The 16178-nt window shown below is 37.7% G+C and overlaps 1 protein-coding gene across 1 annotated transcript in view; it reads right to left on the bottom strand.

The window, feature by feature from the left end:
- LOC139108254 (fatty acid synthase-like) overlaps positions 1 to 16178 on the bottom strand; it is a 215641-nt gene that overhangs the window by 84790 nt on the left and 114673 nt on the right. Inside the window, 2 exon segments of the mRNA XM_070666383.1 lie at positions 9661 to 10142; positions 10235 to 10552. Coding sequence (XP_070522484.1) covers positions 9661 to 10142; positions 10235 to 10552 — 800 coding nt within the window.

Genomic DNA, 16178 nt, shown 5'->3' with positions numbered 1-16178 from the left:
GTAGTTTTTTCGTAGTTTAATTTGTTTATTGTAGTCACTTTTAGTTTTCTTTATTGCTTTATTAACATGTTCAGTACTTATTGCCAGATGACATATTGATAGGAGGAGTGTTGGGACTGTAATCAATCAGTCATGCAATTTTTATTACAGACTGTACATGTTATCTGTATACGTGACGCGGCAATGCACGAAACTTTATTTTGCTGCAGTCAGTTAGTCTGACGACTTCGTCGTGAACACATTAAATAAATCTTATTAACATTGAGTCCTTTCACTATCCTTTCAAAACATCCATAATTCTAACAACGATAAATCTAGAGATTAGATGTATCGGAATCATTATCCGTCTAGGATCTTGAGATGATTTTAAATCGATTACTCAGTTGGTAACAGTTTTTGCATATTTTACTTTGTGATGGAATTGGTTTAATACTTCTAATTTTCCATTTCTGGGATTATACAGGGTGTCCCATACTAAAGTATAGTAATTGTAGGAATAGGTAAGGCTTGTCAAGACGAATAGAAAAATCTTATACCATTTTGTAAAATTTCCAACCGTTATTAAGTGTTACGTCCGCGGACTCCACATTTCCTTTTTTCCGACACGCGTTCAATAAATTAGATAAAAAGAGTAAACCGTAACTATTTGGTGATGAGAGAACTTCCAGGCTTTCAGAAGAAATAATTTACACTCCGAAATCCTTATCGCCGGATGCTTAAATTAAACTTAGAACAATCACGGCATAGATACCGACGGAAAATTAAACAGAAAACTCTTCAAAGAATATTAGAAGGAACCTAAAACGATTTAGAATCAATATCAAATATCTGGCGATAAGTGAAGCACTTGAGATCGCAACTACGAAGTATAAACAAACGAAGGGGGCGAAAGCTCTGCAGTCATAAGAATATGACACGCGACCGGATCCCATAAACAAACGCGACCCGGTGATAACGAAAAGGAGTCCTTAAGAATTTTCTCCCAACTATTAATGACAATATTCTGAAAGGTTGGAAGGGGAAGCCATGCGGGCGGAGTTTAGTACAACCGAATCTTTTCTCTCGGGCCAATAGATATCAGGAACTCCTCACCACTAATTAAAAATCTAAGGACGAAAACTAGAGCTTAGGAAAATCAGAGAAGGGATGAGATCCGAATAACCAATAATTAAGAAAAAGAAAAGTGGAGAGACACGGCCGGCAAATCAGAGCACTGACTTTTTCAAAAATGAAAATCCGGCGCTAGCCCACCCCTTTTCCAAGGTTATAAAACCGCGTGTTTTAGCGGGACTCCCTCTCATTCACTCTCTGAAATTTTTTTACGAACAAACTACCGCCTTTGTGTGTGACTTGTGACTCTGCTGTCTCAACTCGATACCAATAAAGAAGTTCCGAGGGACTCGTCCGAGAGCAACCAAAGACGACAAAAAGTAAGTCTCATTATTTCATTTAACCTTTTTACCTCCTCCTCTTTTAAATGATTCCACTAAAATTCTAAAATTCATATTCCTGAAAAATGAATGACGTGGGTATTGCCAGGGTGCCGTTTGCGTTTTCCGAAGTAGGCATCTCTCTAGAATCCTTTGAATTCTCCGCTGACTCGATTTGGTTAATGGGTCTCCTCCTGTCAGAGGTTACGATATGCTGCCAGTAAATGGTGACTATCAAAACCTTAGCTTGAGTGATGGTCTATTCGGTCAGAGGTACCGGGAGAATCTTTGAGGCGATCTATAGAGAGATCCGGAAGGAAGAATGTGGCGTGTTGCTCTGACATTTTCCCACTATAATCATTTCATTAAAATCAAATTCAAATTTATACCTTTTAGTGGAATCAAGAAACCTTCGGTCCATTAAGAAAAGCCGCGCCCGAAGGAATCACAAGATACGGGAGTTACGAGAATTGGTCCAAAGCTTCTTTGTCCAATTCTTATTCGCGGCAGCGCCAAGGGAGGTCGCACCGGAACCTCCGAAAGCCAGATCAGAGCGGTCATGGTCTCCTTCGCCCACCGTACCTCCCAACTCGCCGATAAACGGTGAAGACCTTGAGTCAGAGGAGAATACTCCGCCGCGAACACCATCCCCGTCGCGTTCGAGGTCGACTTCATCTTCCGAACCTGAGCCGAAGCTGTTCCGCCCTACTTCTCCATCCTATACTCCAGATGTTTCCCTGAATTCCTCCGAACCTTCTCCTGGAGTTGCTCCTAGAGCATGCTCCTCTCCCATCCGGTCACCGACTCCTTATCTTGGGGAACCCGAGGAGGTCGACTCCCTTGCCGAGGATGAAACCATCTCATGGCATGAGCCTGACAGCCCGGAACATTCCCCTTCCCCCGCCCCGCGCGTAGAATTTCTGGAGGAGCAAAAGAAACCGAGAGAAGTCGTAGACCCTCTCCTCGAACTCCTCCGGAGAATCTGCACTCCGTGGACGGATCCCGTCCCGGAAAGGGCCTATACAATAGGCCCCGATTTATTTGATCCCGAGGAGATCAGGAAAGAAGCCAGAAGGGCAACTCCTGATTATAATATCCAAATCTACTATCCCGGGATGGAACACCCCTTCCTAGCTCCGATCAGGCTCGTCGAACGAGTATTTTCGAGGTCAACAGCTCAGATCTCGGAAATAATTGAGATCGACCTAAAATAATTTTATTACACATAACCTAATACATTGTACATACACTTATATTCACATTTGTTATCTTTTAATTCTGTTACCTTTTTTTTTTATAAACAATAAGTTTTCTTTTTCTTAAAAATGTTTAAAATATATCTCTTATTAAGTCCTATTTCTCTTTCCTTTTATATAATTATTTCTCTAAATTCATTTAATTTGTTTTTATATTCTAAAATTGTATTCAATTAATATTAAATTCATTAACTGCATTAGTGAGAACTCAGAGTTATTTATTTCAATTTAAATCAAATATCGTTTGTTGCGAAAAACCACCTCAAGTTCTATCCCAGGGAATAAGAATTAAATTTCTTTCCCTAAAAAGAACAAATACTACGCACTAGTTTCTCCACGCAACCGACTCGAACCTATTCCTAGTGCGTTTACGCGTGGCCTCTCCAAATACCCGCCACGCATGGATCGGCTATTACGTCACTCTCCAAGTTCTTTTCTCCTCCTTACCAGCTCTCGCGCCTTTTCCTAAGCATCCGAGAAGCGGTTAACGAACTCACACAAAATTTCCATCCCTTGAAGTAACATAAGAAAAAAATTAATTTGTCTAGCGCAAGAGCGACAAAGAAACTACGCGTGAGTGAGCGCAACAGGTGACGGCACCATTCTTAATTATTCGATTGGTTTAGCTGTTATTTAATTTATTTTATATTAAATAAAATTATATAATTGATATTACGACTAATATTACATAATATATTGTGCTAAATTTAATAAATCAAAAAAAGAAAATTTACAAACAAATAAAATTACCGAAATTATAAACGCTCGTTTTTTATTAAAAAGTTATAAACAATCAAAGTTTGAAAAATATGAGTATTATTTACAGTACAGTGACGGGTATAAGTGACGGGCAAAAATAAATAAATGTCATTTAAGGAAGCAAATTGTTGGGATATTGAAGTTATTTTGTTATTATTTCGTTATTTAAAGAAGCAAATTGTTATTAATTAAAGCATAAAAAAATTTGTTAACAAAATTGTTTATAAAATAAAAATTTTTTTTTTTTTGTAATTCTACTACTGCAATTAAACAGAGGTGTTTTTACCATAAACTTTGTGTATAAAACATTTTTTGATATCTTGAATAGTTTTCGAGTTGTATCAAAAAAAGCTGTTAGAATTCGTGGTTTAATAAATTATATTTGATTTGAATTTATTACTTTATTAATCCTTGATTACATATGATCTTGTTTCTATACTGTCAGACTACCGAATACTAAATCTTTATGGACCGAGACAGTCCTTACTACATGTGAGCGTAGTAGAAGTTCTTACTCTCTGCTTTGTGCGGTGTTTCGCTGATTCAAATTTTCTCTCTTTTATTCTTATCTTTATTGGTCACTTTCTTTTGTGCCGTTCTTCTTACCTTCACATGATCGCATCACTCACTCACACACATCATAAATTTACTTATAATCTAACAAAAGCAAAAAAACCTTCTATTTGTAAGGAATAATTTCATCCCTTTAATGTGAAATTTAGCACAAACAAAAAATAGTTTTGTATTACAGATGAACTACTCTACATGCACACAAAGTATCAGATTTTTTGAATTTTTAGGTTGCCTTCTTTGTTAGTCAAACTTGATCGACTGTCCAAGAACATTTGAAACAGATTGGTAAAATAAACAGAGCAGGAGTTTGGGTCTCGCATAAAATGTCCAAAGAAAACAAAGCTAATCGATTCACCACATGCAACTTATTGCTTCAACGGCACAATACAGCAGCGTTTTTTGATCGCTTGATCACTGGAAATGAAAAATAAGTCTACTATGATAATCGAAACCGCAAAAGGTAATGGCTCTCTTTGAATGAATCGTCACGAACTACAGCTAAGCCAGATTTACACACTAAAAAAGTGCTTTTGTGTGTTTGATGGAATATTCGCGGGATTGTTCATTTTGAAGTGCTAAAATCTCGATAAACTGTTGTTACGTCTCCGACTCCGCGTCTCTTATTTTCGACGTATATTAAAATTTTAGTTAAGGGGAAGGTAGACCGTAGTCCATTGTAACATAAAAAAAAAGGAACTTCAGAGCCTTTCAGAAGATAATTCAACAGACGTCAACATATTCCGGGACAATTTGTTGCGTGAAAGCATAAAAAACATGCAACAAATTGCAAACGGGCGCCAAGGAACGTCAGACAAAGAATTTGTCTAGACATAACACAAAAAATCAAAAACTTAAGAACTCATAAATATTTCAACTTTGATAACCTGTCTGTCACAGGAAAAGAAAAAATAACTTTTTCTTAAAATTGTAATTGCGTACAGATCCTGAGCTTTAGAAAAACCAAGGGCGCGAGAGGCCCGAAATTACCGGAATATGTGGCGCAGGCAAAAGCAATAAAGCCAGGTAACCATATGTCGTATGGAAAGTAAAAGTTACCCTACCATCTTTCGATGGAAATGATAGAAAAATTCTGGAAGGCTCGGAAGGGGTAACTCGTTGAAGCAGGGGTGCCTCGTAGGCATATTACTTCCTTAAAACCAATGGATTTCGGGAACTTCTCACCAAAATTTAGAAACTAAGGGCGAAAACTTAAAAGTTTAAGAAATAGAGAAGGGATGAGGTGCGAATGCCCAATAATTTTGAGATAAAAAAAGTGGAGGAATAAGCTCTGCAAATGAGAGATTAGAATTTCAGAAAAATGAAAATTCGGGAAGAGTCCTCCCCTTTTCCGAGCTTATAAAATCTTGTGCTCAGGCTGAGCACGCTCTCTTGCATCTCAGCTACAAACCGAATCAGTTTGCTTAAAACTAACGTGAGTGTTTTGAGTGTGCAAGTCGATCCACAAGATATCGAAGAAGCCGTTTGAAGATCTCCTACAAAGTAAGTTCCAACGATTTAATATGTATCCCTGTGAAAACACGATTCCACTAAATATATTTTTCAATTAATTTTTTCCTAAGTGTTATCTAAGAGAGAAAGAAATGTCCGAGTCGAGCTTCCGTGGTTTTGATTCTGTTCTGATTGTTCCCGTGATCCGTTAAATGTGCGAGAATACCTACTTCCGAACACCGGTCGGGACATGCTGTCGAATAACTAGCGATTTTCTGTGGTTAACGCCGCGAAATATTGCTAGAACTTTGGCGACTGTCCACGGCTAAAGAATCGGCAAGCGATTCTCCCCAAAGATAGATTACGCGGAATCTCTCATGGGCGGGTCGAGGCCTTCGGAATTCGTCGGTGACGAATCTCCTTCACTCCATTGTTATTAAACTTTCCAAAATTCTGTTCAAATTAAATTAAAATCAATTAATAATTATAGTAAAATCTCTAAATAAGAAAACCCTGAAGAAAAGTCGGGCGCGACGGAAGAAACAAATCAAAAACTTGAGGGAGCTGGTCCGCCGTTTCTTCATTCAATACCTGCTCGCGGCGGCACCAAGCGAAGAGGTATTCGTCTCTCCCGCGCGCCACGAAGAGAGACCTTGGTCTCCTCGTCCGGGCCCTCCGCCACCATCACCTATCCACGGCGATCCGGAGCCGTTACACGGATATTTCCCAGAAGAAGAGGAGAGCCTAAACAATTCCATTGCAAATCCTACCATCGAGGTCAATTTTTCAAGTCAGTCCACGGAGCCGGGATCGGAACAATTCCGCCCCACGACTCCTTCTTATACCCCGAATTCTTCCCTCATCTCCGAGCCACGGTTTCCCGGAGGTGAGCCAAGAGCCTGCTCCTCTCCTCTCTCACCACCTCCTTTTCCCTTCGAACCTGAGGAAGCCGACTCTCTGGGCGAAGATGAATCTATCTCTCTCCCAGGAGTAGACTTCCCCGATCAACCTCCATCTTCGGTCCCGAGTATAGAGATCCTCGAGGAGCGTCCAGAACCAAGAGAGGTTATAGATCCTCTTCTGAAGCTCCTCCGCAGTGCCTGTACTCCGTGGACAGATCCTGTCCCAGAAAGGGCCTTCTCCATCGGCCCTGACCACTTTGAACCAGAGGAGATCAGGATTCAGGCAGCTCGGTCTGATCCTGATTCTCACTTTTTTATCTATTATCCCGGGGTGGAATTTCCTTTCCTGACCCCGATGCGACTGATAAATTTGGTCTTCCCGAGATCTACAGCGAGGGTGGTGGAGATCGAGGAAGTCACACTGGACTAATTATTAAAACAGTCACACACACACACACACACACACACACTCATGTATATAATGTAAATACTCAACCTTCGTTATGCTAAATTTATATTTGTTCATTCGCCTTCAACCTTTTTCTTATTATTTAATTTTTTCCGTAAAAACTTTCATATTATTTTTATATCTCAAACGAACTGATTGAATTTTTCTAAATTGTTTATTTGTCATTGTATGGATCATTTTTTTTATTTGTAATTAGAGTCATTTATTTAGAATTAAATTGTTAATTTTGCGTTATTCAAATCGTGACTTAATTATTTTATTATTACCCTAAATTACCCTGTCTAAGCGAACAATCACGCCTGGTTCTATCCCAGAGAATAAGGATTCATTTCCTTTCTCTAAAAAGAACCACTTACGCGCTCAATTGAAATCCGAAAATAATGTGCGCGTGAAAATTGTGTAGATTCAAATTTCGAATCACACATAAATTCGGTGGTACGTCACTTTCCTACCCTACCGGCAAAGTCCATTCCAAGGAATTTTTTCCAACTAATTAATTAAATAAAATTAATTGTCCTGACGTAACACTGTGAATGCAGACTTTTATTATAAATAATTGGATCGAGTTAATCAATTTTTAATTAAAATGTGCCTAGCAATTTTCAACAGAAAAGACGTTATTCTACAACACAATAATGCAATAATAAAACCATGGAAAAAATTAATGAATTGGAATGGGAAATATTACTCTACCATACTTGCTAAATATTGCACTATCGGATTTTAATTTATTTTGATTATTACAACATTTTTAAGTAGCAAAAAATTTGAAAATTTTAATGATGTCCAAAATGCCTTCTCTAGATATTTTGCTCTAAAACCAATTGATTTTAATCGATCCGGCATTGAAAATTTACACATTACATTACTTAAAAATTTACACATGACAAAAAGTTGTCGATAACAAGGATAATTACATTATCAATAAAAAAAAATTTGTTAAAAATTTATTTGTAAATACTTATTTGTAAAAGTACGATATTACTTTCCGGTCCCTTAATATTTTCTACACTACACGAAAAAAACAACAAAAAAGCGGGGAAAAAGTAACACTCGTAGTGACGTGTGACGTGCAACGTGTCACTTTCCTCTTCTTGTATTTCACAAGTTTGCGAGCTCATCTCTAACCCACATAAATCGCAATGCTTGCGATTTACGCGGGAAAGGGGTGGGTCTGCGGATTAATCCCGCGCGGCGCATGACATTGCCGTTGTCGCAATAATCTTCACCACAAACATGGTTTCTTCTCTAGCTCCGTGTCTTCCTCGGCGCTTCCAATGTTGAACTCGTGTTCAGTTGCTACTCACATATGTCTAAAAATGATTAGTTTTCAGAGTTATTACGACTTTGTAACATAATTCTCACATTATCATCGCATTATCCGCAAGCATCTCGATAGGATTTTTTCTGTTTGATGATTAAATAAATGTGGACCAATGGCTTGGTCTCCACGCTCACTAGATTTAAACCTATTGAACTTGTTTCTATGAGGTTATGTAAAGTCTTTAGTGTATTAATTTGCAGTAGATGACGTAGAAACTTTCCGCGATCGAATTGTAGCAATTATTCAAATACCACGCTAGAAATTTAAAAACGTGTTTGCGGCTTAACGAGACGATAAAGTGAAGCTTGTATTCAGATAAGAGGTAGTGTTCATTCGATTATGAATTGCAGCGCGGTTAAATTATATTATAATTCTCGCGCCTAGTATGTGCTCCAGCGTCGCGATATTTCGAGTCTACCGTCGCGTATTTATTGATCTTGTCGATATCCTTGAATCGCCGATGGTTCAACGCGTTTTGTTTTCGGCAGAAGTCAGTCTAATCTAGTTCAAACCGAATATTTCGCTGACTTCGCTTTGTTTTCGTCGCCGGGTTCCGACTATCCTAGGCTCCGTACCGCGAAAAGACGACTAGTTTCGCTCGAACTCCGCACCTGTGCGTCTCGCCTTTGTGTATCGGCTCGCTCTCGTGCGACGACTTTCGTTTAGTTTTCTTATATTTTTCTTTCTCTTGCGCTCTTAATCGCAACTCCGTGAATTCAATTTCCGTGAATTCATTATTTCGGCGCCAATCCATTTACAAATTATCGCTACCGCTGGAGTGCAGGGATTCGCGCTCGCGGCAATCACCGGCCCGCGCTCTCAAGATCTCCGTCGTCCGCGGCAAGATCTCCGACGGTCGGGTAGATCATTCATCTACTCTCAAGATTTCCGACGGATCAGCCGGGTCAAGAAGATTTCCGCTCGGTTACTGATATCCTTGCCTTCACCGGCGCGATTGTATTTTCTTTGTGTTTTTTTTTGTAAATACAGTGAGTTCCCTTTTCTGTCATTTTAATTATTCTGGTTTTTTTTCAATTCCTGCGATCGGCTCTCCATCTCATTCCCGCTCAATCGATTCACGCGTCGAGCTCATTGCTGAGCAAGTCTATTTCTAAACTAACGCGATCGCGCAAGATCGCGTACAGGTAGACATATTGAAAATTTTTTTAAGATGATGTAAAAATTGTGTTACAAAAATCGTAATAACTAAGAAACTAATCATTTTTGGACATATAATGATATATTTTTTTTCTCAATTAAGCATTAGAAATTTATTCTGAAAATTTTGCACCGCGCTTAAAAAAAGACCTTGCATAAACAGAAATCAAACAAATGACAAAACTAATTGTTGCACAAAGAGATAAAAAATTGTATCTAGTATCATTTTAAATAAATCTTTTTTTTTATAAAATCTATCTAAACGCTTTGTAGTTCATGAAACTGTATCTTTTTCTCGCTAATTTTTGTCTATTTTTATTTTAACATAAATGTATTTTACCTGATAAGATGAGAAATCATTGGAGTACCGCAGCTTACAGGAAATTGTATTTTTGGATAAAGATTCGCAATTTGTGGTTGTAATCCTACATTATACAGTTTTCCAATTGATTCTAAAAATTTCTCAACACTATTATTTTCATTACATAGTGTTACATTTGTAGAATGTAAAGAATCTTTCATGTGTCGTAAAATATTGTGAGATGATATCTCAATCGCTACTACGTCATTTGGAATTGAGCATATCGTGTTTGTCAGGATTACAGATGATGATAAATAACTGAAATAATGTTTTGGAAATAAAGGTAAAAGTGTATCAGTACATTTATAAGCCGATGTAGTCAACCATTTTGAACTACAAAACGTTTTTTGTGGTAATATTTGATTTATATATTTTTCACATTTACTTGCTGCAGGTATCATGTAACGACTATGAAAAGGTATATTACCACAAGATATTTCTCTTATAGTTTTATTATTGCCCTAAAAAATATGAAAATCGTAAGAATTGTTTACATTCACAAGATATTTGAAAACTAAAAAATTAATATATTTTTACTTAAATTATAACATACCTGTAGCTTGAAAAGAAATGCTCTTACAGAATCTGTTGGTCCACTTATGATAAAATTAGACGTACTGTTATAACAAGCTATGTCAATGTCTGGAGGACATACAGTTTTCATGGTTTCAAAATCAAGATTAACTTCAGCCATTGTACCTTTAACTATTTTTGATTCATACAGTGCTAAACCAATAAAATATGCTAACAGAATTGTTTCTTCTGCTGTTAAATATCCATCAGCATAACCACAGATTAATTCCCCAATGGAATAACCGATTATAAAATCGGGAAAGATACCAATAGATGTTAAGAGATCGACTATTCCTATCTGTGAAATGTATAATAAAAGTGTATAAAATTATTTTTACACAAAAAAGAGAAAAAAAATAAAAAACGATAAGTATAGCAATTTTACAATTATTCGATATAAAAAACTAGCATCAATTTGCAACTCAAGCTCTCTGTTTTACCACTTATTCGTATTATACACTATTTTTTAAAATCGCTGAACGGAATTGAAATTTTTTTCCAAAAATAAAGTACGTACACTAATTTATGACTGTTAGGTCACTTTAAATTAAAATAAGCGAACAAATTTTTTAATTTGCATTTGCTTACAAAACGTTCGCTTACTATACAGGGTGTTTTGTTACTGTTGAGTTAAAGAGTAAATTTATATCTCAATAAATATTATTCATTAATATGCGTGTCTATATAATGCGTGCCTAATTTTTTTTTGAGATAGATGATAGGTAGCGATAATAGACACAAAGAGCCGAACCAAGCTAGCGACGACACACGGTCCAGGCAAAGCGCAGTTTTGTCGAGACGGTTCAGAGATTAAGATAGTCACACATATAAAAAGATAATTATAACAAAGATAATTGTAAAAAAGAGAAATTCAAATACTGTTCAAGATTTAAATTTAGTAATTAATTATGTCACCGCCGCGGGGGCAGCACCTCGTGGCTGATCACCGGCGACGGCTGGATATCGATCTGTCGTTCGATAATTGCCTCCGATTCTCGAAGGCGTTGCCGGCTCGAGGCTTATCAGTGTTCGTCTAGCCGTGCCAAGCATCACCTCGTGTGCAACAACGTGCAGTGTGCTTCTCATCGTTCAACTCATCGCCTTGTCTCCAGTACAACTCATCCAGATCATTTTCGCCGTGTGCAACACGCCAAGAATCTTCTGGAAGACATCATCCTGCAGCACGAGGCGTGTTAAACCTCGTGCTCAGTAGCTCATCACATCTCGCAGCGTGTGAACTCACGATTAATATAATTGTGACTCATTGTTTAAACTCAGTGCGAGTTCTCAAAAACCTTTAAACAGACAGATATCAATGTAAAGACTAACTCAAGCGTGAAACTCATTGTTAAATTCTGTGCGAATCTCATCTACCGGCCACGTGTTCAACGCGTGTCTCCGCGTAACTCGCATATTCGGAAGACTTACACCCGCCTTTTCGCGTTAATTAAATCGGCCACGACCGCGTACCATCTCTGCGGCGTTATTTGTAAGATCTCATTTTTGTAACTACTCATATTTTATACAAATACATTTTATTAATTTACTGCTTTATTCAACAGTGTTTTATCTATTAACCGTCTCAACACTTTTCTATATCTTGATTTTCTTTACAGTTATATCTTATTAACCCAGTAGGAAAAGGTAGATTTTTTAAAGACAAATAGGAAAGTCTTATACTTGGGAAGATATAAAGATAAAAGAATATATGATATATACGTAAAGCTATGCAGATGATATTATATTGTACTGTTGGCGGAAAAGGAGGGAGAAATGAAGACGATGATGGTGAGATGTAGAAAGGAAGAAGGAAAGATAATACAGTAAAAATGGAAAAGGAAAAGAGTGGAAAAAGTGTGTTCGAAGTTGGAACTGAATTGGATATATTGTTTGAAGGTATATGTCAAAATTACTTTAAAATACACAACACTTTGTTCCAAAGCCTAGTGTAATTACTCTTGCAAATTGGACTGATGATAAATTGCGGGTTCTATATAAAGAATTAGTAATATCATCAAACTTGTAACACCCCCTAATGATTGGGGCCGGACGTCGAACCAACAAGCCGCTGTAGAGGGCGGCGACGCGTATCGCGATCTAGGTCCGACCGGGTGTTTCGGAATCGTAAAAATCAATGTAGTTGGAACGATTTAAATGATCTATATACAATGCATTTAATATGGCAGATGGATATATACAATGAGTTGACTATTTACAAACGCGATGATTCTCGGTAACACAAGCAGGTGTCTTGTGTTGTATATGTGTATGTATGATGTATATGTGCGCGCAGGACGAAGCTAAATTTCGCGAGTCGGATTATTTGCGGAAAACGTTAATTTGCGGACCGGTAACGCGTGACGGAGATCCGGCTGGCGGTGCACGGACCGGTGGTGGTGGCTCGGAGGATTGAAGGGTTCCGTAACGAGAGGTGCGAGAATTCGCGGGACACGGGCCACGAGTGCCGAAAATACTCGGCTGAGGCAAAGCACGCTTCACCTTAGCTCACGCAGTGTTCCAGGAAGACCGACTAGTAATTGAAGGCCGGTCAAGGCCTGGAACTGTCAGGTGACCAAGAATTCTCAGTAGAGGCAAAGTTTACCCCAAACTACTGGCAAAAACCTTCGGCTTCGGTCTGGCAGATGAAAGGCAAGCGGCGGCCAAGAATACTTGGCAGAGATTGAGAACACTCGACCCTTGTGCTGAAGTGGCTCTTGAAGTCGTGATCTTCCAAACAGTAGATCCGGTAGTTATCTTGGTAGATTGAGAACAACTGACATCTCCGGGTCTCGCCTTTTTATATCTTAAAAAGTGTGGGGGTTGCCCGGAATAGCGGGAGTCGGCGCCGCAGCACTTGGTGCGACTCTGCCCGGCGGTACCGCGCTAGGTACATTTGGTGAGCTCGATGTCCGTCGGTAGCGTTCGGCTAGGTCCGCCGTGGAGATTTAACTGCTCCGATCAATACAATGCTCGCGGTGTGATAACGTTTAAAAGAAAGTCGGGCCGCACTGCTCCATTTCCCGCCGGCCGATGTTTAACCAGAACAAGGTGTTCGTCTGTACCTCGTTACAAACTTAAAAGATATTAATAAGTTCCTTGGTTATATGTACAATTTCTTTTACTTTTAATTTTTTGGTATATTCTCTACTGGTAAATTTCCTTATTAAGTTTTTTATCCAATACTTGTCAATGTATTAGAAGGGTCTCTTAATCAACTAACATATATGGTCCTTCAAATTGATCTTAAAGCAGATTTAAATAATTTCTTAAAGTCAGCTACTATGACTGAAGGAATAATTCTTCCACAAAATAAACCTCAAGAGATAGATATATATCGATTGCCTTACGGATTCAGTGCTCAAGAGCAAGAAAAAATGAGTTAGTTGTATTTGAATAGAGGCAATATGAAGTCAAGTTTAATTTACGAAAATGTGAAAAGATTAGTAGATAGGTTTAGAGAGAAAATTAATAATGATTTAATCCAGCTTATTAAACTAGCTGGGTTCTTAACATTGATGTTGATGAGATCAATCACTATAGATGCCATCTAGATGACAAAAAGTGTCCAGAAGAAATTAATAAAAGATCATTTGCATAACCTTGCTCAATGGCCATCAGGGTTTATATATTTTCTTTCAAGCAAAAATTACATTGAGCGTTGTGTAACTGATTTTTAAATCAGGGAAATATACATGCAAGTAGAATGATGACAGTTATTGTATATTTATGGCTAATTGTAAGATGCAATGAAGAAAGACGAGCCGCAATAATTATTCCTTCAACTCATGTCTACTGTATTAACTCATACTGCAGGAATTGGTCTTAGATTGATTACTTTGATGATCAATAGCTCTGTAAGGCCTTTATGATCGACACGCGGTCGATTCGTGATGCCCCAAAAAGAAGAGGGCGATAAATCAGGGAAAACCGCGACTGATTCGCCGAAATAGCGCGCCGATGCGGGGAAAAGAAAAAAGAAACTGGTCAAAGCACGAGCAGGTGCGGCCGGCCAGACAGTCAGTAATTCGGCAAAAAAAAAACGAATTATTAAAATATAACAGCGGGTACGTGTTATCGAGTATTAATTAGAACTGACGAAAAAATAAATGCGAGCTCCGTGTAATTTGGAATACGTTTATCGGACCGTGAGCCCACTGTAATAAACTGTAAATATAGATACATATATCGGAACGTGAAATAGAAAAGAAAACGAGTGTTTATTTTTTACAGCTCTGAGGCCCTTGAATTAGAGATAGAAACACTGATGAATTATACATTAACTCAGAGATTATATCTATCATAGAGAATTTTAGGACAATTTATAGTAATTTAACAACGAAGGTTCCTAGAACTTTCTCAAGTGATGTAATTTCCGCGCAAGCAACGTCCCGAAATTATTTGGTGTTATGCGGATATAAAATAGCTCGGCTCCTATGCCATTGCACCAGTTTTTTCGAGTACACGACGTACATTGCGTTTTCAGGAATTCTTTGCGTGTATTGTGAAACCGAGCTCGCGGTTCTAAGAATACAGTGTATGCTTCGCGCTATCCGTTGAATGCGAGTCAGAATACAGCCTGTGTGTTCTATTTACCTGCTATTTTCGCTCAATTGTGATTGCGCATACGTTTGCTTTAAAACGTTGTTGACGAGTGATTAATTATAATTGAAAGTTAATAAACAGCGTATTAGTGTGCTTGCACGTATCTAATTTGCTCATTCACTTTCAAACAAAATGGGTGTTTATAAGTATTTAGAATACATGTCAAAAAGAAACGGTAGGTAAGGGGTTCAAGTAAGAGAGAGTGTAAAAAAAACGGCGGTAATAATGGAAGAGATTTGGGATATAGGAAAATGGAAGTTTGGAGATGACTGGAAAAAAAGATTAAGGTTATTTAATGAGATATGTAGTGGAGATGTGGGGGTGGAGAAAATGGGAAGCAATTGAGAGAATATAAAAGATATTTGAGATGGATTTTGGGAGGGAAAAAAGTACGCCGGGATGTATGATGATTGAGGAATTGCAAAGAGAAAAGATGACGACGAGGATGAGCAGAAAAGTATACGGATATGAGAAAGGACTCATAGAGGGGAAAGAAAACGGAGTTGCACGAAGATGCAGAGAAGAAATAGAGGAAAGGAAGAAAAGAGGAGTAAATATGTCAAAATGAGAGAAAGAGAGAGAGAAAAGAATTCTTTGAAAAAAGAGAAATAATGAGAGAAGAGATAGAAGAAGAAAAATGGATAAATGGAGAATAGTATTAGATAATGGAAAAAAAGGAAAAATAATAGCAAGGAAAATAAAAAAAGTTAAAGATAATACAATCAAAATATAATAAATGGTATAAATGAGTAAAAAGATTAGAAATCTCAATTATTTAAAAGATGGATAGGGAGAAAGAAGATGGCAAAGAATGACGAGATATAGATTAATTGAGTAAATGAGGGGTAATAAGTATTGGGAAAAAGAGGCGAGAAACAGACGTAAGATGTGTGAGAATGAAAAGGAAACATGGAAGCCTGTTTGAAAGAGTTGTGGAAAGTGGAGGACGGAGAGAAAATGACAAGAGTAAAAGGAAAGAGTACTAGATAAAGAAAAGAAAGGAGAGGAATGGATAAAGAAGCTGGAAGAGTTCAGGAGAGAGGGGAAGGAAGAAGTAAAATAAAAATGAAGGAATGAATGAATAAATACAGATAAGAGAGAAAGAGAAAAGGAAGAAAGAGAGAGAACGGTAGAGATTAGGATAAGAAGGCGAGAAGAGAGAAAAGAAAGAGATAGAATTAATTGGTACAAGAAAAAAAAAACGAAAGCAATAGAAAATATATAATTGAGAAAAAACGGATGTTATCGCGTAGTTTAAAGATTAGAGTTAAGTATTGTTATGTATATGAAATTATGTAACTTCAAAGGAAACAATAAATATT

This window comes from Cardiocondyla obscurior, linkage group LG14 (assembly GCF_019399895.1).
Source record: "Cardiocondyla obscurior isolate alpha-2009 linkage group LG14, Cobs3.1, whole genome shotgun sequence".
NCBI lineage: Eukaryota > Metazoa > Arthropoda > Insecta > Hymenoptera > Formicidae > Cardiocondyla > Cardiocondyla obscurior.
This window is presented reverse-complemented; position numbering and strand designations above follow the sequence as displayed.